This window comes from Sinocyclocheilus grahami, unplaced genomic scaffold (assembly GCF_001515645.1).
Source record: "Sinocyclocheilus grahami isolate Dianchi unplaced genomic scaffold, SAMN03320097.WGS_v1.1 scaffold57.1, whole genome shotgun sequence".
Classification (NCBI taxonomy): domain Eukaryota; kingdom Metazoa; phylum Chordata; class Actinopteri; order Cypriniformes; family Cyprinidae; genus Sinocyclocheilus; species Sinocyclocheilus grahami.
Window position 1 is genome coordinate 2,706,501 of NW_015505236.1, and position 21,089 is coordinate 2,727,589.

At 37.3% G+C, this 21,089-nt stretch overlaps 1 protein-coding gene across 2 annotated transcripts; it reads left to right on the plus strand.

Annotated features, from left to right (window-relative positions):
• Nucleotides 1–200: 200 nt before the first annotated feature.
• hectd2 (HECT domain containing 2) lies at nucleotides 201–20,181 on the plus strand. 2 transcript variants are annotated; one of them, XM_016270636.1, is made up of 21 exons: nucleotides 201–769; nucleotides 1,498–1,624; nucleotides 2,442–2,580; nucleotides 2,667–2,769; nucleotides 3,382–3,471; nucleotides 3,606–3,670; nucleotides 3,782–3,827; nucleotides 5,366–5,475; nucleotides 6,860–7,008; nucleotides 7,127–7,250; nucleotides 9,041–9,137; nucleotides 9,497–9,604; nucleotides 9,889–10,021; nucleotides 10,964–11,052; nucleotides 13,301–13,459; nucleotides 15,439–15,513; nucleotides 15,676–15,763; nucleotides 15,880–15,986; nucleotides 19,566–19,681; nucleotides 19,770–19,913; nucleotides 19,997–20,181. In XM_016270636.1, exons 1-21 carry the CDS (start codon nucleotides 692–694, stop codon nucleotides 20,115–20,117), a joined length of 2,268 nt encoding a protein of 755 aa, XP_016126122.1. In that variant the 5' UTR covers nucleotides 201–691; the 3' UTR covers nucleotides 20,118–20,181. The 2 variants fall into 2 exon arrangements, with proteins under 2 accessions (XP_016126122.1, XP_016126123.1); XM_016270637.1 differs by lacking the exons at nucleotides 201–769; nucleotides 1,498–1,624; nucleotides 2,442–2,580; nucleotides 2,667–2,769 and adding an exon at nucleotides 3,105–3,273.
• Nucleotides 20,182–21,089: the final 908 nt, after the last annotated feature.

Consider the following 21,089-nt stretch of genomic DNA (forward strand, 5'->3'; position numbering starts at 1 on the left):
TGCGTGGTTTTACGGATATTAAAATAATCATAAATAAACATATATAGTGGGGAAACAAAAGTCTGAGACTTAGTGGGCATGCTTAGGCCTTTCTTTAGGCTATATTTCTTTCAAATTTTACGTTTTTTTTTCTTTCATACTAGTCCAATCAAAATGTGATTTTGATGTTTTATACAAATAGTGTATTTTAAGTTCTAGAAAAGATCTTAATTAGAGGTGTGCAATAAATCTGACTCGGCACAGCACGGCCCCAGTGTTACGTCGAGGCAGCGGTTGTATCCAAGTCCGTAACTACAAACCTCATCATCATCATCATCATCATCCTCAACAACATGGCGCCAGCGTACAGCTGGACCGTACATAGACGCCACGGCACTTCTTCAACAAGTTACTTTACTCACTAAACGCAGCGTCGCGAAGATTTTTTGTATCTTTTGTTTTTACTTTTCTTCTTACCCACTTCGTTTGTTCTCTTTGACAAGCAAAGATCAGCCTTTTTGTTCATCTTAGTCTCAACAACTCACCTGCTTTAGCAAAAAGAACAGACCGTACTGGACTCACTCACTGTTGCTGTATTTCTCAAAGTAAAAGGAAAGTGCGAGCACTGAAATTACGCAGAGGGGAAAAAGTACTTTTTCCCCCAGAAAAATAAGCCATGTAACTGCGCTCGAAAGGCTTTTCTTCAGAGGACATGCATCTAAACATGAGCGAAAATAACTGTCCATTTGAAGAAAGGGATAGAGACAGACTTCCTCCTATACTAAATCATGTAAGTATTTTTCAAATATTGCTGTACAAACATGCTGACTATGGTTGAATAGTACGTGAATGCATATTTTTTGCACTTTTATACACTGTATTCATCTGAATTTTGCTTTATATTTAATGCACGTTTGCATTTGAATTGGTGTGGTTATCCTAATGGAAATCATTTATATTGGATTCTTTACGAAATCAGCCTACAGCTGAGACAACGACGTAGTGTTAAATAACTCCGTAAAAGCGGCATATGTGAGTCATGGAATATTTAGCTCAGCCTTGTGCACGCACAGCGCGTTTTCTTTTAGTGATTTTGTATTTTCCTGGTGTTGAAAGCACACAGAAAACATCAGCCATTAATGTTTCGTTTCCGCAAAACAACACTGCTGCTGCTGGTTACGCAATGAGGACACAATCTCAATTAACAAGGTTTTGATTTCCTCCACTATTGTTTAAATGTGCTGTAATATGTATTGTATTCTTTATTGATACTTATTTTTATTTAGATATTTGAATAAGGGGGAGGGGCATATATTTTTTTAGTAGGCTATTTATTTTTCAGATTTTTGCTTAAATAGATGTTAATCTGTCAGTCTAGTGTAGTATAGTAAATATAGTTTATTGCAGTATCTGTTCTCTGTTGCCATTTGTTTTATCAGCAGAGTACAGGTGTGCCGCAGCACAATCTTTTTTTTTTTTAGAAATATTGGAATATAACGAGGATCATTTCATCGGCAGAGCTTGGATCGTGGGCCGAAGCTCCCTTTCCCCTCTTATGGAAGCTTCATCTCCACCCTGAATCACAAAAGAGAGTCAGGCAGCCACAGTCTTTCTTCTCCGCTCCTGCTACCTGCAGTCAGACAAGGTCAGACTGCTTCCAGCGCTGCCAGTTTTAGCTGTTTCTTGTTGCATAACTTGATTTTGTTGATATTATTAAACAAATTTTATCCATCCATAGTCAGTGCTTTAGGTCTACAAGCAGGTAACACAAGCAAGGGTTACTATGGTTTTAAAATGATATGCATGAGTGATTTAAAGGTAATTCCCTTTTACAACCAAAAAAACAAAAAACTAATTGCATTTCAAAGCAGTCCATTTTGGCTGCTTTGAATTGATAACCACTTCACTGTTTCAAGCAGATGTTTTCCTTTCTTTGTCTTGGAGATCAAAGATGTTGTCGATGTGATGCATTCATCTTCAAGTTTGTGACAAGGCACAAGTGTGTTCACGCCTGTCTTTAGCACAGATGAGCTGGGGACTTGTTAGGAAGACTACATGGACTGAGGCCTGACGCAGTGCTAAAGCTCGTTAAATGTTCTCACTTTACCTTATAAATTCAATGGGTGAACCTTAAAAATGTCAGTTGTTCCTACTGTAGTCCACTAGTACAATTCTTTTTGTGAATCTTAATTCTGCTTTAATCAGTGCATTTGTTGAGAATTAAATTACTAGAGTGCCTTTAAATATAATAACTCACTGTGCTGATGGTGATTGCATGTTATCAGGTGGTTGCTGGGATGCTGAGAGTCATTGTTCAGATAGTTGTTTCTGATAAGATAATGACAAATAATTGTTAGCTGTAGAGTGATGGCAAAAAATCCCCCTGGAGAACATGATGAACGGCCCACCTTGCTCATATTGTGAGCTGCTGTCTAATGCATTTTGTGTGCGTTTGTTTTCAGTGAGAGAGCTTCCCCCAATATGTCCAGATGTGAGACAGAAACATCGTATCTCTATTGATGTTCTCCCTCCAGAGGTGAAGGCTCGTTTTGTCTCAGAACCCATTATTCCCATTCGGACCAAAACCGCCAAAGAGTTTCAGTATGTGCTTCTTCCTTTAGTCAACCTGCAGAATTCCCAAGGTCAGTTACAGTGTTTTATAATTGTGTATTTTTTTCCGGCTGTAGGGACGATGTTGAAAGGGCAACTATCTCAGGGGATTGGAAGCAAGTCCATGATTTCTACTTGACCACATTTGATTCCTTTTTGGAACTCAATGGTGCATTTAAGGTGTGTTGAAGCTCTAAACACAGTGTCTTGTTCATGTTTTAAAAGTGTTTACTAGATTGCTGTTGATTGTTTTCATATTGCTTGAAATCTCTTTTGAGCATAAGCTTACTTTGCCAAAAAGGCCCAAATTAACCACAGTTTTTACTGTGAATTATCAGTTCATTTAGTGTGTGTAAAATATAACAACAATCATTTAAAATATAATTATTTAAAAACAAACATTTTACTAGATGCTCAATTATTAATGGCATATAATTGACTTGTCTAAATGTGTTTTTATTTAGGCTATTGAATAATGGTCAGTTTTATGAATGAAACATCCTTTTAAGTTTAGCCAAAGTTTTTAATGAGAACTCTTGGAAGTCGGTGGAAAAAGTAACCGTGAAAGTCAGGAGAGGAGGAAAACTGAACATTTTGGTCTCCAAATGAATCAATGAGCTCATTCAGGGAGTAAAAAACAACATCTGCATATGGTTTCATCAGAAAATGTTATTCTTATATGAGGTGAATGTTTTACCATCCATTTTATATGTGAAGTATATATAATATGCACCATGTAAGTGGATGGTAGAAAGTATGATTAATGTTTTTATGTTTACATTTTCTTTTCAGAAAGAAGCAAATGCTCCCTTTAACACTATTGAAGACTCAGGAATAAACATCAAATTTGTCAATATTGTTTATGATGCCTTACTCCACACGGTAAGTAAGAAACTTTTCATCGTAAGAACTGACTGAATTTTTCTTATAATTGAATTACACAGTAAGCCATTGTGCTCTGTCTGTTGTTTTGAATTTGGTTTTAACAAAATTGGTTTTATCTGGCTAATTTGCAGCCTGCAGACACACAGAAATCAGTCCTGAAGGGAATTATTAACAGCTTATTAAGAGAATGGAAAGGGTGAGTAGTGAATTGTGTTCTCTCACTGAAGCACTAAAAGAGGACATGAAGTCTTTGCAGAAAATAGTGATTAAAAAAGAATCACTGTCAGTTTTGTTTTTGTATTTTTAGGCCTCGCACAAAGGATGACCTTAGAGCATATTTTGTTCTTGTGCAGGTAATGGCATTCTTTATGCACAATTGTGTGTTTTCTTTTTGTTTATAAAGAAATGATTAGTTTTGTGTATCTCTTAAGAAAGTTATGTTTTCTTTCACTTACATCCTGGCTTAATTGGCTGATCTGCAGTAGGTTACCTAAAATAGCTAACTATATTGAGCAATATTGTTTGTTGTATAACCAGAGCCGTATTTATTTGTCAGAAAAACAGGCTCTAAAATTTGGATCTCAATTAGGGTGTTAGAATTAACATAAGATGCATAATAATTTATAAATTAAAAATTAAACTAATACATTTTATTGCTATCAGTTTGAAAACATTGTGACATCAGCATGTAACTAAATAATGTGCAACAACAGAAGCTGCACTAATCAGTGATTATTTAATCTGTCAGTTGTATCTGATCTATGAATCGGTTAATGACTTGAAACGAATGAACAAATTGATTCACAAAAAGAACCATTACGGTGCATAGTACGACAGTGAGAGAAGAAGGTTTAGGAGAGCGTGTTTTATCTCCGTTTGATGGCTGTAAAGCTTCTTGCACAATAAAATGTGATTAACAAATATAATGGTGTAAAGTTTTGGTGCTCATTGGAAAAATTAGTTGTGAGAACAGTTACTGTCACACTACTAAAAAATCTAGCATCTTTCAGTTTGTCACCCCAGCACTGCTGATCTCCTCTTACTAGTGACCAAGCCCATGCCATTAATACAAAATTGCCTTCATTAAACAGAACCCAAAGACATGTGATACTTTTTTGCAATACCTGTAATTTCCCTTTGCAAACCAAAGCAGTTATCTGCAAGCAATCCTATAGATGTGCACTTACACAGCAAAATTGCTCTAATCTGTCTTTGATTTGCCCTTTGTGTTGGCAGCCACGTTAAACACCCCAGGCTAAGTAAGAGGCGAATCAGAGTTTCAGGAAACTCTTGATCTCCTCTCTCACCACATGGCCCATTGACTCCAGCCATAGCCCTGCTGTGGTGCAGACAGATCGTGAGCTAAGTGTTTACTTCACACATGACCAGCGCAGGCTGGCCTGGGACTGTCCAAATAAGGACATAGCCACTGGATTTAAGCCTGGGAAGCCGTAGGCAGAGAGAGAGGCGATGGCTTGGTTAGCTAGGATTTGATTCATTTTGGGTTTTCAGCTTTATGAAACTTTTTTTTTTCTCTCCATTTGGTGGTGAGAGTTAGACGCTTTCATAAACAGAAGCATGTACAGATGTCGGTCTTCTCCAGAGTTTGCATATAGCGGTATTCATCTCCAGACTGTTGATGGGCTCTCTGACCTACATTTCTCTGGAGGACATGATGAAAATGAAAAGCAGAGGCAATTATTGGGCTGATCTGTCTGCCACTAAAGTCAGCCAGCCTCTGTATTATTTGCATTTGCCGTGCCTAAGGAAGGGATGAGGTCATACTGGAGAGGAAAAGAGCTGGTTTCCGCTGCAGTGCCACTTATTAAAAGCCAGACTTCTTTCTCTGCTCCTAAATGAAAGTTTGCTGAAATGCCTCTCTGTGTCGCAGAACCCTCAGTACACCAGCCCAGCCACATATGTCATCTATGCACACTTACTGAGGCAAATAGCAGCCCTGGCTGAAGCGGACCACCATTTCCTGATGCACTGGTTTAAAAAGTGAGTCTGTACAAGAGAGCAATTCACAATGGAAAAGTCTAATTCTTTTAAATAAATTAGCTTTTTTGCATTCTAAGTACAGGTGCATCTCAATAAATTAGAATGTCATGGAGAAGTTCATTTATTTCAGTAATTCAACTCAAATTGTGAAACTCGTGTATTACATAAATTCAATGCACACATACTGAAGTAGTTTAAGTCTTTGGTTCTTTTAATTGTGATGATTTTGGCTCACATTTAACAAAAACCCACCAATTCACTATCTCAACAAATTAGAATATGGTGACATGCCAATCAGCTAATCAACTCAAAACACCTGCAAAGGTTTCCTGAGCCTTCAACATTTTCTCTCAGTTTGGTTCACTAGGCTACACAATCATGGGGAAGACTGCTGATCTGACAGTTGTCCAGAAGACAATAATTGACACCCTTCACAAGGAGGGTAAGCCGCAAACATTCATTGCCAAAGAAGCTGGCTGTTCACAGAGTGCTGTATCCAAGCATGTTAACAGAAAGTTGAGTGGAAGGAAAAAGTGTGGAAGAAAAAGATGCACAACCAACCGAGAGAACCGCAGCCTTATGAGGGTTGTCAAGCAAAATCGATTCAAGAATTTGAGTGAACTTCACAAGGAATGGACTGAGGCTGGGATCAAGGCATCAAGAGCCACCACACACAGACGTGTCAAGGAATTTGGCCACAGTTGTCGTATTCCTCTTGTTAAGCCACTCCTGAACCACAGACAACATCAGATGCGTCTTACCTGGGCTAAGGAGAAGAAGAACTGGACTGTTGCTCAAGAGGAAAATGAGAAATAAGAGACCAAAAAATGCAGATGAGCTGAAGGCCACTGTCAAAGAAACCTGTGCTTCCATACCACCTCAGCAGTGCCACAAACTGATCACCTCCATGACACGCCAAATTGAGGCAGTAATTAAAGCAAAAGGAGCCCCTACCAAGTATTGAGTACATGTACAGTAAATGAACATACTTTCCAGAAGGCCAACAATTCACTAAAAATGTTTTTTTTATTGGTCTTATGAAGTATTCTAATTTGTTGAGATAGTGAATTGGTGGGTTTTTGTTAAATGTGAGCCAAAATCATCACAATTAAAAGAACCAAAGACTCAAACTACTTCAGTCTGTGTGCATTGAATTTATTTAATACACGAGTTTCACAATTTGAGTTGAATTACTGAAATAAATGAACTTTCCACGACATTCTAATTTATTGAGATGCACCTGTAGTTGTGGTTTTAATTGTGAAATGTGTAAATCCAACAAATAGCAGAGCTAGCCAGCGTCAAGGCATTACACAAATTGACAGTAAAAAAAGAAGTGTGTATGGATTATATCTTCCTGTTTACGATATGTTTCATCTTTCAGGCTGCCTCAGAAGCGTTTCAAACAGCTGGTGGAGCGCTTGCAGCTCTTCATCACTACCCGCCTATTTCCTGCCAAGCCAGAAGAGTTGCCGCCCATGGCCAAATGCTCCTGGTGGATTCCCTCAGCCACTAAAGTCCTTTCCCTGCTTAGTGAGTACTACTGTGCTGGCCACTAGAGAGGGCCTGGAGAAAGTCAAGATGCTTTCTCGTAGTTCTTTACAACTGATTTTGAACCAAAATAATCCTAACATTGATCGTGTTTTAACAGATGCTGCAAATAGCATTTCCTCTTCCTCCATCATCCCTTTCACTGATTTCTACAACCTAACATTGGACCACATAGACTTTATGGAGGATTACCACACGTGGCAGGCTCACGGAAATTCAAACAGGTGCGAATATAAAAATATAATTTAAAATAACGCTTCAAAATGTGTGTTTTGTCTTGTTTTTTGTCCTTAAAACAAGAAATTTACTTGAGAGGAAAAATTGCATTAGATAATAAATAATAATCTTTACTATATTGTTTTTTTTTTTATCTTAATTAGCATAATTACATGTTTTAAGCATAAATCATTTCCAGCTTAAAAATTACTAAATTGTAAGATCTATGTGTGAAACATGTCATTAAAATATACTGCATTTAAAAGATTGGTGTCAGTAAGATTTGTATTAGTTTTGTGTATTTATTTTATTATTTATTTTATTTGTGTGAATGCATTAAATTGATCAATAGTGACAGTAAAGGCATTTGTAAAATCTGGAGGACATGATGAAATTGAAAAGCAGAGGCAATTATTGGGCTGATCTGTCTGCCACTAATGTCAGGCACCCTCTGTATTATTTGCGTTTGCTGTGCCTAAGGAAGGGATGAGGTCATACTGGAGAGGAAAAGAGCTGGTTTCCGCTGCAATGCCACTTCTTATTAATAGCCAGACTTCTTTCTCTGCTCCTAAACGAAAAGTTATATTTCCTTTTTGAAGTTTGCTGAAATGCCTCTCTGTGTCGCAGAACCCTCAGTACACCAGCCCAGCCACATATGTCATCTATGCACACTTACTGAGGCAAATAGCATCCCTGGCTGAAGCGGACCACCATTTCCTGATGCACTGGTTTAAAAAGTGAGTCTGACGCAGCCAATCTGTTCAAGAGATCATTTTTTAATTCTAAGTACTGTAGTTGTAGTTTTAATTGTGAAATGTGTCAATGCAACAAATAGCAAAGGTAGCCAGTGTCAAGGCATTACACAAATTGACAGTAAAAAAGGAGTGTGTATGGATTATATCTTCCTGCTTACAATATGTTTCATCTCTCAGGCTGCCTCAGAAGCGTTTCAAACAGCTGGTGGAGCGTTTGCAGCTCTTCATCACTACCCGCCTATTTCCTGCCAAGCCAGATGAGTTGCCGCCCATGGCCAAATGCTCATGGTGGATTCCCTCAGCCACTAAAGTCCTTTCCCTCCTTAGTGAGTACTACTGTGTTGGCCACTAGAGAGGGCTTGGAGATAAACAAGATAAACAAGATTTCTTTACAACTGATTCTGAACATGGTTCTTGTTTTAACAGATGCTGCAAACAGCATTTCCTCTCCCCCTATCATCCCTTTCACTGATTTGTACAACCTAACATTGGACCACATAGACTTTATGGAGGATTACCACACATGGCAGGCTCACGGAAATTCAAACAGGTGTGACAGCAAAAATATAATTTTTCAAATTCAAACATTGCATTAGAATTGGTTTCAGACAATATTTTATTTTTTACAAAATAATGAAAAAAAATTTGTTTCCACAAAAATATTAAATAGCACAGCTTTTTTCAGCATTGATTGTAATAATAATAAGAAATGTTTCTTGAGTACCACATCAGCATATTAAAATGATATGTGAAGGATGCTGTGACACTAAAGACTGAAGTAATGGCTCCAGAAATTTCAGCTTTGCCAACAAAGGAATAAATTACATTTTAAAATATAGAAAAGAGTTGTTTGAAATCGTAATAATATTTCACAATATTTTTGATCAAATAAATGCAGCCTTTGGTGAGCATAATAGACCATTGTATGCAAAAGAAAATACTTATTTGCTATTGGGATTAGAAAAATAAAAGTAATTCCAGATATATTGCACACTATAAACTCCTACTCAAAACCAAGCAATTTCCGATCTATATCTTCTCAGGTTCACCTTCTGTCAGTTCCCCTTCATCCTGTCCACAGTGGTGAAGAAGGCCATCATCCAGAGAGATTCTGAGCAGCAGATGATCAGCATGGCCAGGGTGAGAATTCACGTGCACAATGAGATAAGATGAGATGAGAAAAGATAAAAAAGATGATCTCTGTTTGGGAAAATATGTATTCTAGTTTGAGACTATTTTCTGATAACAATCCTAGCTTGGGTGGGGCGGCCATTCCTATGGCTCTTTCCCAAACATATGTGTCCAGACTGTAGGATAAACAGACACGTGGCTGGAGAATAATATCAACATACACCGCAAGTAGACAGACATCATCTCTCTTAGAAATGTGTTACTCGGAAACAAGAAATAGAGACACATGGAATACAACCTAGACGTGGCCATGTTCTGCAAACTCATTTGCTGACTGATAAATGCATTTCTCTCTATGTCTTGTACAGCAAACCCTGGTGGACAAGGTTTCTCGCAGGCAGAGGGTGGATATGAGTCTGCTGTTTCTCAACATTAAAGTTAGGCGTCTGCAGCTGGTCAGTGACTCACTGGATGAGGTAATACTGCTTGGTCCAGATCTGTAAATTTAGAATTGCATCTGTTCCTGTAGATGTTACCAGCTCCTTTGAACCACTGAAATGTATTTAGCTCTATAAGAAGGCAGAGATTTGTATGGGCTGCACTGCTCCGTATAAAGTAGCACAAATCAACATTTTGTTTTCCTTTGGCTGAGAGGACTTTCAGCCAAAAGCATGTACATTATGTTCTGGAAAGTTCTAAGTCTGGCTAAGACTTTATTTGGAAAAATGGCCCCTCCATTAATGTGTTCCTTTTTTAATAGCTTTCGAGAAAGCGAGCAGACCTGAAGAAAAAACTGAAAGTGACGTTTGTTGGGGAAGCAGGGTTGGACATGGGTGGACTCACAAAAGAGTGGTTTCTTCTCCTGATTCGACAGATTTTTCACACAGACTATGGTAAGACAGTCAAGACTAACAGTGCCAGTCTTTGACAATATACAGGTGGTAACCACTGGAAGAAAAGAAACCTGAATAAATCTGTTGTCATTAAAAATGTCTAAGCATATTTTTCTTGAGGCAAAATAGCAAACTATGTTAAGACTATTTAAATGTTTACTCTCAACATCTTAACAAAGATGTCTCCCCAGTAACAAAATTTTATAAGGTTTATTAAAAAAAAAAGAATAAAAAAAAAATAGTTGAACATTAATATTCAAAACCATGATCAGCAATGCAGATATTGTGTGTACACACACACACACACACACACACACACATATATATATATATACAGTATATGTGTGTGGTTGTATTTGTAGTAATAAATTATTTATTAATGTACATTTTCATACTCAAATCCCTTGATATTTAATGAGAGCAATCAAAAAAATTAGCATAATTCGTAACACTGTCTGACAAAAAAAGCACATCTTAGAAAGTAATGTAAAGATTGTGGACCTTATGAGAGTAAAGAAACCGTAAAGAAACCAAAATAAACAAAGTAAAAGTGATATAGTTAATTAACTCACAGTACATAATTAAATAAAAACTACCTGCACAGCAATTGTGCAGTTGCATAAACTAAAACTCTGTATAAGGCTCCATTCTTATGTGGCTCAGAAACAGCAAAAAGTACAGTCAGGTATAAACACTGCAATGATAAGGGGGAAAGAATTAAGTAAAAAAAAAAGATAACATTCAAATATTAAAATGTCTAGTTCAACAGTGTGCTCTAGTAAGAAAGTATCGTTAAGACTTCAAGTGTCAGACTTGAGTCGTCAGTCCTCATTTGCATAATTAATTTAGACAGTGGTGTAAATAAATAACACAATCAGTGGGTGCTGCTTTGTCTTAGTGAATAGTAATTGTTCTTTTCTGCATCTGTGTGTCATGTTGCAGGCATGTTCACGTATGTGAAGGAGTCCCAGTGTCATTGGTTCAGCAGCTGGAAATGTGACAACTACTCTGAGTTCCGATTGGTTGGAGCCGTATCCTTTCATTTCCCTGCAGTTTATACAGTATAGGTGGCCACGTGTGGGTGTGACAAACTTAAAATAGCACATAAATACAGAGTCAGCTCCCATTTGGCACATACATCTGACGTTCATTCTCCATTCTCGTTTTCTGGTGGGAAATGTATTTTCTGCCACCAATCTGTGCTGTGATGATGTAAAAATGGAGCATATACTATTTTTATGCCATGTGATTTGTAAATGGTTATAATGCAATATGACGCTAATGACAGAGGCACAGATATAGTTATGGTTATGAAATGGTTTTGTAAGTAATGTGGTGCGTGAGCGGGCTCGTGTCAAGAGTCGAGAACTGCTCCAAACGGTGCTCTCGGGAACGTGTGGGGAGAGACACGGTGGCAGCCAAAGCCTACCATGTCCTGCTGTTACCCCTCTAATTGCCCCCTCTGGCTTAGGCTTGTCAATGCATGTGGCTGCAAGTCCAGAGCTCGGCCTCAGAGCTCCCTCTCCTTCAGCACAGAATTGCTGTGTCACATCAGTGAAAAATTATGAAATAAAGATTCTTTTGTTTTGTCTCGTTAGGAGCAGCCAGGACTTGGTTTGTGTTGTCTCATCGTTGCAGTCCTCATGGAAACTGTCCCGCCTGTCTGCTCTCTCCCCTCTCTCTCCTGAGCTGAGGACTTTTTTCCATCGCCCTCGCTCCACATATGGAGAGCACATGGGGCTGAGTTGTCAGCTACAGCTGAAAGCACTTACGTGTAGGGCTCTTCACATTTTCCTCTAAATGTATTGTACACCTGTTGGGTGTTCTTCAATGCATCTTACTGTGCTGCTATACTGTAGATGATGTTGCGATATTAGCAAATCTTAAATAACTTGTGTAAGTTGCGCAACACCAGTGACCAAAGTGTTTCAACCACTCCCTTCATCTTCAGTTGGTATTAAATTTGGCTGCTCAAGCAGATTACAATTCCATTTGCTGCCAGTAGTTGCACAGAAAATTAAGTTGAGATTAAAAGGAAGTAGTGACAAATCTTTTCTTCAGTGTTATGACATACTTTTGAGTGAAAAAGAAAAAAAGGTAGGCTAGGGGCTAGTTTCTGTCCATTGGTTGTTGATTGGATGGAGGCAGCTCTGAATGTGAGCTTGCAGTCGATTGTAAGAATGGGGCAGGGTTTAAGCAGACAAAATAATTGGGGAAGTTCGCCATACATCAGAGGCATACAAGCCAGTAGCCAGTTTATGTTACAGCCATTAATCATTATTTGTTACTTGGCATTGCTAGTCTAAAGTGGGTGGTTTTAGTAGATGGGCATTCTTATTCAAGAGAACACTAGTACATTAGCATATAGAGTCCTCAAAGCTAACCTACATGCACCAAAAGGCATGAAATTTCAGATTTTATTTTAATGAGTTTGTAATGATTGAAATTTTCCACCTTGAAGGCATAGCATAATAATACAGAAGATGTGCATAAGGATTTTGTGTTTTCACATTGGTTGTGTCTGAAACCCAAAAATGCTTATATGTGTCCTTTACTGCCTATGATATCACACAATCCTGTGCCTATACACTTTTGTTCAAAAGGTTGGGGTTGATGAGATGCTTACCAAGACAATATTTATTTGATCGAAAATACAGTAAAATAGTAATATTGTGAAATATCATTACATTTTTTAAATAAATGTTTTCTGTTAAACAATATTTTAAAATGTAATTTACACCTGTGATGCCAAAGTGGAATTTTCAAAGCTGAACATATTCTTAATATCATCAGTGTTAAAAACTGTTGTGCTGCTTAATATTTTTGTGGATTTTTTTTCAAGATTCTTTGTTGAAAAGAAGTAAAAAAAAAAAAAAATAGCATTTATGTGAAATAGAAATCTTTTGTAATATTATAAATGTCACTTTAAAAAAAATCAAATGAATTCATACTGAATGAAACTATAAATTCTTAAAAAAAAAAAAAAAAAACTAACCCCAAACTTTTGAATGGCAGTGTAGTTTGGTAGTTAAAATAAGTAAACTAATTTGTAGATATGACTAAAAATCAATTCACCTTGCATGGTGATCATTAGACGTGACATTGTGGAAAGCAGAGTGTTACAGGTGCCTTCATGTAAACCGCTGCTAGATCATTGGCCATCAAGCAGTGAGGAAGCTGCCTTTGGTTTCTGGCGCAGCCATTGTGTAACAGAAGGCTGGAGGTCTGTGTCAGGTCTGTGAATCCTTCCAGCTGTGCACACTTAACCCCATCTGTCAGCTCATGGGCTTGGCTGTGTATAACAGCATCACACTGGACATCCGCTTCCCCCCTTGCGTCTACAAGAAGCTGCTGACCCCGCCCATTGTGCCATGTGACCTCGACACCCCCGTCGGCATGGCGACCCTCACCCTGGATGACCTCCAGCAGATTATGCCTGTATGTACACAAGCTGTGACACACCACATGGTATCATATTCAATCACACACGTTTGTCAGTCACTGATGGGTGAACCTCCTGCTCTCACTGTGTAGAGTGGTGTTATTATTCCAATATAAAGTAATCCTGCCCCCCATATAGCATATATGTATGTACTATTTAGGATGTGATGCTCATTATATGGTGACATTGAGCTCACTCAGCCATATATAAACAATGTAGATGTCTGAGAGAATAACACTGAGTCAGAAATAGCCCTTGCATTATATTTTGCACTTCCAGGGTGTCACACAGCCTTCACAGACTCAAACACTCCTGTTGTCTAGTCGCCTGGATGCAATTAATAAGCCTCAGATGGTGCATTGTTCTGAGGACAGCAGTAATAGCGCCCTGTTGGCTTTCAGCTCTGCTGATAAAGTCATGCCTGTTTTGTGAATCTGACAGCGGCCTTTGAAGTATCATGCTTTTCTTTCTTTTGAACTCCTTAACCCTTCAAATTTTTGTTTCTTGTGTTCTGTTTCAAATACAGCTAAATATCAAGTAAGAGTATCCCATTACTGTTACTTATTGCTGCTTAATGTGAAATTATTATGAAAAAAAAAGAAGAATCAAATGATTGTCTGAATGGCTACAACTCTGATTTTACCATTCACAAGTTTATGGTCATTACAAATTTTTTTCAGCAAGTGTAATTTAATATGATTCAATTGAACAAAAAAGACATCTGTAATGTTACAAATTTCAAATAAATTGTGTTCTTTTGATCTCTATTAATCAATGGATCCTAAAAAATGTATCAGTTTCTAGAAAATATTAAGCGGCATAAATGTTTTCAACATTGATAATAAGAAGAAATGTTTCTTGATCAGCCAATCAGCATGTTGGAATGAATTAATTACATTTTTAAATATATCAAAATAGAAAATGTTTATTTAAAATTTTAATAATTGTTCACAATGCTAATTTTGATTAAATAATGCATCATTGGTGAGAACAAGACTTCTTTCAAAAAGCTTACCTAAAAAAATCTACTCTAAACTTTTGAATGATAGTGTACAGTAGTTGACTTGTTTCGCTAACTTTAAACTAGGAGAAAACAAACATTTAAGTAATTGGAAATGTTTTACTCAAAACCGTCTAGTTACTGAGATACAGGTCTTGTTGCAACTATTTTCTGTGAGAACTTGTCCTGGTCTTGCCAATATCGTGTGAGTCGTTTTTTGAAAATGGTGTATTATTAAACTTAGCAAGATCACAGGCAAAATTTTAAATGTATTTAATTTCGAACACATGTGATAATAATGGCTGAATGGTTTCAGTGTACAGTGTACTGTTTTCTTTTGGTGACAATGAGATGCCTGTTCAAATTCAGTCAGTACCTCTATTAATGTGTCCAGCAGAGGGCGCCCAATATTAGCGTTGTCTTCTGCAGTAAAGCTCTTTGTCGTAATATAGACTATTATGTATGCTGAAATTTAACGTACAAGAGGTTGATTGTATTTTGAAATACTAGTTAAGCTCCACTTTAATATTGATTCCCCTTCACTCTCTTGTTACTGCAGAGTCAGATTTAAATGAGACAGATGTTCTGTTTTAACAGTCTCTGGCTTCCTCCAAACTTACATAACTGCCTGCGGGCGTTGTTTGTTTCCTTGTTTCAAACTTTTTTCCAAAGGTAATGTGGATGTGGAATCTCTAAAGCTGCTTTCTTAAAATGAAAAACTAGATTTCCGGAATTTTCATCAAACAGACGTGACATCTCATTTGCTACCATTTTATTAGCTGCACATATTTAAAAAAAAAAATGAAGTGATGACTTTAACAAAATATATAATGCTCTCACAGTCACAGAAACCTCACATAATGCCACATACATGATAAAATCTTTATTTTTTTATACTCTGTGCATTTTAATTTTATTATGATTTGTATAGATAGTGTCCCTTGTCAAATGTGAGTTTTTCTGTGTGCATTTTAGGATCTTGCTCACGGACTTGGGGAACTCCTCAGCTATGAAGGAAACGTTGAAGAGGACTTCTATACCACGTTTCAGGTGAGTCCCCTCTAAACTTGACCTGCATCAGGATGGTTGCTCTCATAGACTTGTTTCCCGTTCCATAGTATCTAATAGATAAGTGTGTTTGCCTGATTGAACCAGGTGATAACGTCTGCAGATAATCAAAGCGGAGGTCATTTCTGTACTTGTTTCCTCTAGGTTTTTCAAGAAGAACTTGGAGTGGTCAAGTCATATAATCTGAAACCAGGAGGGGACAAGATCCCTGTAACCAACCTAAACAGAAAAGGTGAGAGAGTCTTCACTCTCTAGTTGCATGCATGACTGGATTTTCCCTTTTCAACATGAATTATCTCATTGTGTTATTCCTGCTACTGAATGATTGATCTGTTTGTCCCTGCACAGAATACGTCCAGCTCTACATTGATTTCCTGCTGAATAAATCCATCTACAGGCAGTTTGCTGCTTTCTATCATGGTTTTCATAGCGTTTGTGCCTCAAATGCCCTGATGGTGAGTTTGTATAGTTTTCGCCAAAAAACTTACTTGGTAATTAAAAGGAATTCTGAGGGTAATACTCTGGAAGCAAGTAAGCAGAAGCCAAGAAACAGCTTGACATTTAACTGCAGCTAGTAATTTTTAACTGCTAGTGCTGTTGTGAAGCACAGCAAGCCCTGGAATATTCTACAAGTGGCACTCAGACAGAGAGAGTTTCAGGGGCAGGAGAGAGGGCAGGGTCTGTGGGCCGTTTTGTGTGTGTGTGTGTGAAAGCTATATCTGTGTACGGGCTGTCCCTTCCCCCTCTGTTGGAAGGGTGCCCTGTAACTGGGCCTGCTTTGTTTGTTCAATCTCCATACCGTATCCAGGCTCTTCAGCTACTGGCTGGGAGAGACCTCAGACTCAAGGTTGTATAGAATGAATACATAGAAACCCTCAGAAAATTGCAAGTCTCTTGTCCTGCTTAGCATGTCTTAGCATACAGACCTTGCAAAGCTCATGATTATGTCACTTAACATGGTCTCGTCCATGTTTAAACACAGCCAATGCTGACTCAATGAACTAACTGGTTTTAACTAAAAAATGTTTAATGTTTTCTTTTCCTTTAAACATTGCACACAGGTTTTTCCGTTAGTCTTATTTGTCTGACTATGAAAAAGTATGTTGTTAAAAATAGTAATGTTTGTTATTACTAACAAAGTAATTACTCTCTAAGCTCTCAGACCCTCCATAGACAGCAATACAACTGCAATCTTCCCAGGTCCTGAAACATAGCAAGGACATCAGTAAAATAGTCCATGTGACATCAGGGGTTCAACTGTAATTTTATGAAGCTATAAGCATACTTTTTGTGCGCAAAGAAAACACAAATAATGACTTTATTCAACAATCTTCTCCTCCTCATCCCGTCTGCAGTGGTGCGCCACCATTGTGGAAAGAGTATCATGACATGTGTATTAGGAATAATAATACAATATAATAAAATATAACTGTATAATAAACTCTAAGAGAATAATTATCATTAATAATAATGACAACAACAATGTGATATTAGTTTTGGCTTAAATTATTCTTGATTATTGTTCTTTCAGACAATATGTAAATGAATTTATTTTCTTAACTGAATATCTGTTACAGTTTACAAAATTGTCTGAATAAATACCTAGAATAATTTAAAGAGACCAAAACTGTCATCACATTATTAGGGTTCCGTCGTGAACTCTTTAGACACTTTTCTTTTTTTAGTTGACTAATTACTGCACTCTCGTATCACTATAATGTACATTATGGTGGAAAAAATTGATTACTGTAATGTGATTTTTTTTTTTTTTATCTGCAGAACTTGAAGTGTTTTTGTTGTTGCTTGTTATGCATGTTTGTACTTGGTTGGCATTCATGCAGTTTGCTAGTTAAGAGTTCTTAATTAAAATTATTGTGTCTTAACACATGTTGAGGGAGTGTTTTAAACTGTGTGCTGCAATAGTCTGTGTAAGAAACCACATTTTCTTTCTTATTGCAAAATTTTCATTTGTAAGAACAATTGTGACTTGCAGCGAGCTTAAATTATGCAGGAGAGAGTGTTCAGGATGATGGTTTGTAGTTGCTGGTTATTTTTCTCTATGCACCAGGGGAAAACATAAATTACACGTTTGTTTATCTTAGCGATGATTCAGCCTCGATTTAGACTTCCCAGTATGGTGCTACTTCAGACTGCTCTCTTAATCAAGAGATGAAACACAGAAAAAAGAAAAGCAGAGGGAGAGTTATTTCATCTGACCATTTTAAGGAATGTTCAGCCTGTGAGTCATTGGTTTCTCTCTGGGTTCACTGAACTGCACAATCACCAGTTGCTCTGCTCAGTTTTTTTTCTCTCTCTCTCTCTTGCATGCTGTAGGATCAGCTATACATGTGTCCGGTTGATTATTTAAACAGTGTGACAGCGGTGAAGTAGCATCACAAAGAGAATAGATAAACATGATTTCAGACCTCCTCTGGCCTGATTTAGACCCTCCCCGTCTTTAGCGATTACGCAACAATTGACTATGTCCCTGGCTGCTTATGTAAGAGGCTCTGTAACGGTAATATCTGACTCATTGGTCTTGGTGTGATGTGAGGCAGGAGGGGTGAGGTGGAGGGTTAAGGGAGGGGAAGGACGTGACAGATTGGTTTGGATCATTGCTACCTATTCTGTGGCTTAAAGATCTATCTTTATCTTTCAGCCTTTCACAATGTCTGACTGTTTCTCAACACACTGCACAGCACGGTCCGTGAACGTGCAGGGTGTGCCAACAGTTGTATTTTGATAAGATAGATATTTTACAAGGTTTCATACCAACAGACAGTAATTTTATTTTACTTTTAGTTTACTTTATCCTTGTCATCTTTTTCTTTTTTTGGCTGGGGGTGTGAAATATGTGAAAAGCACAAATGCAAAACATTATGTTTAATATGCTGCTCTGACTGTGTCTTCTAAATAAAATGTTAAAAAAAAAAATTCCAAACTATTTTACCAGGAATCTTCTGCTTTCATTTTTTCATTTGGTGTTTGATTAATATACGACTCAGACTAACAATTTTGGTTATTTTGTCATGTCTTGCTATTTTTTATTTATTTATTTATTTGCTATTTGTTAACATTAGTTAATAGATTATGTATCATAAACTAACAATGAACAATACTTTTTAAAGCATTTATTAACCTAGGTTAACAATAATACTGTTCACTATAATTCAAGCTTATATTACTGTTAATAATTCAGGCTTGTTCATAATGCACTACTATTCAAACTTATTCAAGAAATTAATACTTTAATTCGGCAAAGACATTACATTGATCAAAAGTGACAGTAAAAGCATTTGTAATGTTACAATATTTTAAATAAATGCTGTTGAAATTTCTATTCATCAAATAATCCTAAAAATAAAATTTTTTGAACAATAGTGTTTTATAATGACTGTTTAAAATGTATTAGAAAGTGAAAGTGACGTGTGGCCAAGTATGGCGACCCATACTCTGAATTAGTGCTCTGCATTTATCCCATCCAAAGTGCACACACACACACCGTGAACACACACCCGGAGCAGTGAGCAGCCATTCTTTTGCTGCGGCGCCCCAGGAGCAGTTGGGGGTTCGGTACCTTGCTCAAGGGCACCTCAGTCGTGGTATTGAAGGTGGGAGAGAGCGCTGAACATTCACTCCCCCCACCTACAATCCCTGCCGGTACGAGACTCGAACCCGCAACCTTTTAGGTTATGAGTCCGACTCTCTAACCATTAAGCCACGACTTCCCAAGCATATGTTATTAGCATATGTATAAATAGACATTAACCAAGACTAATAAATGCTGTAAAATTAATATTCATTATTAGCTCATGTTAGCTACTGCCAGTGTTAAACGATGTCCTTGTATTGAACTTGTATATAAAGTGTTACCCAAACATTGTTTGTTGCAAATACATGCAGGTGAGGGGGCATAATTAAATGCATTTTTTAACATGCTATTTAAATGAACTTTTTTTTCTTGCAAATATTCATCAACATAATCACAACAATGGTAGTACTATAAGGACTCATTAAATCTGTCATTTATGTAGCTTCTAAGGCCAGAGGAGGTTGAGATCCTGGTTTGTGGAAGTCCTAATCTGGACATGGGCTCTCTGCAGCGAGTGGTGCAGTATGAGGGCTACAGCAAGACTGACCCCACCATCCGGTACATGTCCTGTTTACAATTATTTATAGTCATGCTCTTACATGCATTTCTATCAGTGGAAATGTTACTGTTCACTCTGGTGTTGCAGTGCCTTTTGGGACGTGGTGCTGGCATTTCCTTTGGAGCTGCAGAAGAAACTGCTCCACTTTACCACAGGAAGTGACCGCGTTCCTGTGGGGGGAATGGCCGACCTCAACTTCAAGATCTCCAAGATTGATGTCTCCACTGACTGGTAATCATCACATTGGCAGATTGCAGTGAAATGACTGCATGCAAGTTCATTCTCTACAGTTTATTTATTAATTTTCTTTGCAGGCTCCCAGTGTCGCATACATGCTTCAACCAGATCTGTCTACCTCCATACAAGAGCAAGAAAGAACTACGGCAAAAGTTAACTATTGCCATTTCAAATGCAGAGGGCTTTGGATTGGAGTAAATTACAGTTGTAGATCATTTAATCTGTGTTCACTGAAAGAATATGTGCTGTGATAGTTTTTGTTTTTTTTAACAACCAACAGGATTGTGCATCAGATTTGAATCGAGAATGCCTTTTAAATTCTAGTGCAATTACTTAATTTGAATTGTGGTAACAAACGAGATGCAGAATTGCTATTCGAAATTGTATGTAAGGAAGTGGAATTAAAATCAATTAAATATTCAGCAAAATTATATACACTGCTGTTCAAATATTTAGGAAATAAATTTTAACTTTTATTCGGCAAGGGATGTGTTGATCAAAAGTGATTTTAAATACGTTTATAGTAATACAGTAAAGACAGAATCCTGAAAGAAATGTATCATGGTTTCTACATCAATATTAAGCAGCACATCTGTTTTCAACATTAATAATAATTGGGCACTTGGATCATGTGATGCTGAAGGCTGGAGTAATGACGGCTTTAAAATAAATGAAAATAGAAAAGTTATTTTATATTTTAATAATATTTCACAATATTGATGTTTTTTTAAATCACATAAATGCAGCCTTGGTGAGCAGAAGAGATGTCTTTCAAAAACAAAAAAATTGTAGATAGGTTAATGATATATAGACATACAATTTTTGTTAACTTGTTGACAAGGGTGAAAGAGCACTTTATTTCCCAGAATGCATTGCCTGTCTTAAATTTCTGCAGTAAATTCCACTTCTTGTCATGCCAATTCAAATTCCAATTCAGCTCCCTGTGATTGCGCTCAATTCAATTCACACTCACACTCATGAAGGAATTAGTAAGAGAGACAATTCTACAATTCTGAGTTTTGCGCAATCCTGACAGCCACATCAGGTAAGCAGGAGGATAACGCACAGCAGTGATAATGTAAGCTCTAGATGTTTAAGCAGTAGTATGATGTATTGTGGATTGTGTGTACAGAGTAGTATTAATTGTTGTGAACCAGGGTTCTATGAGGA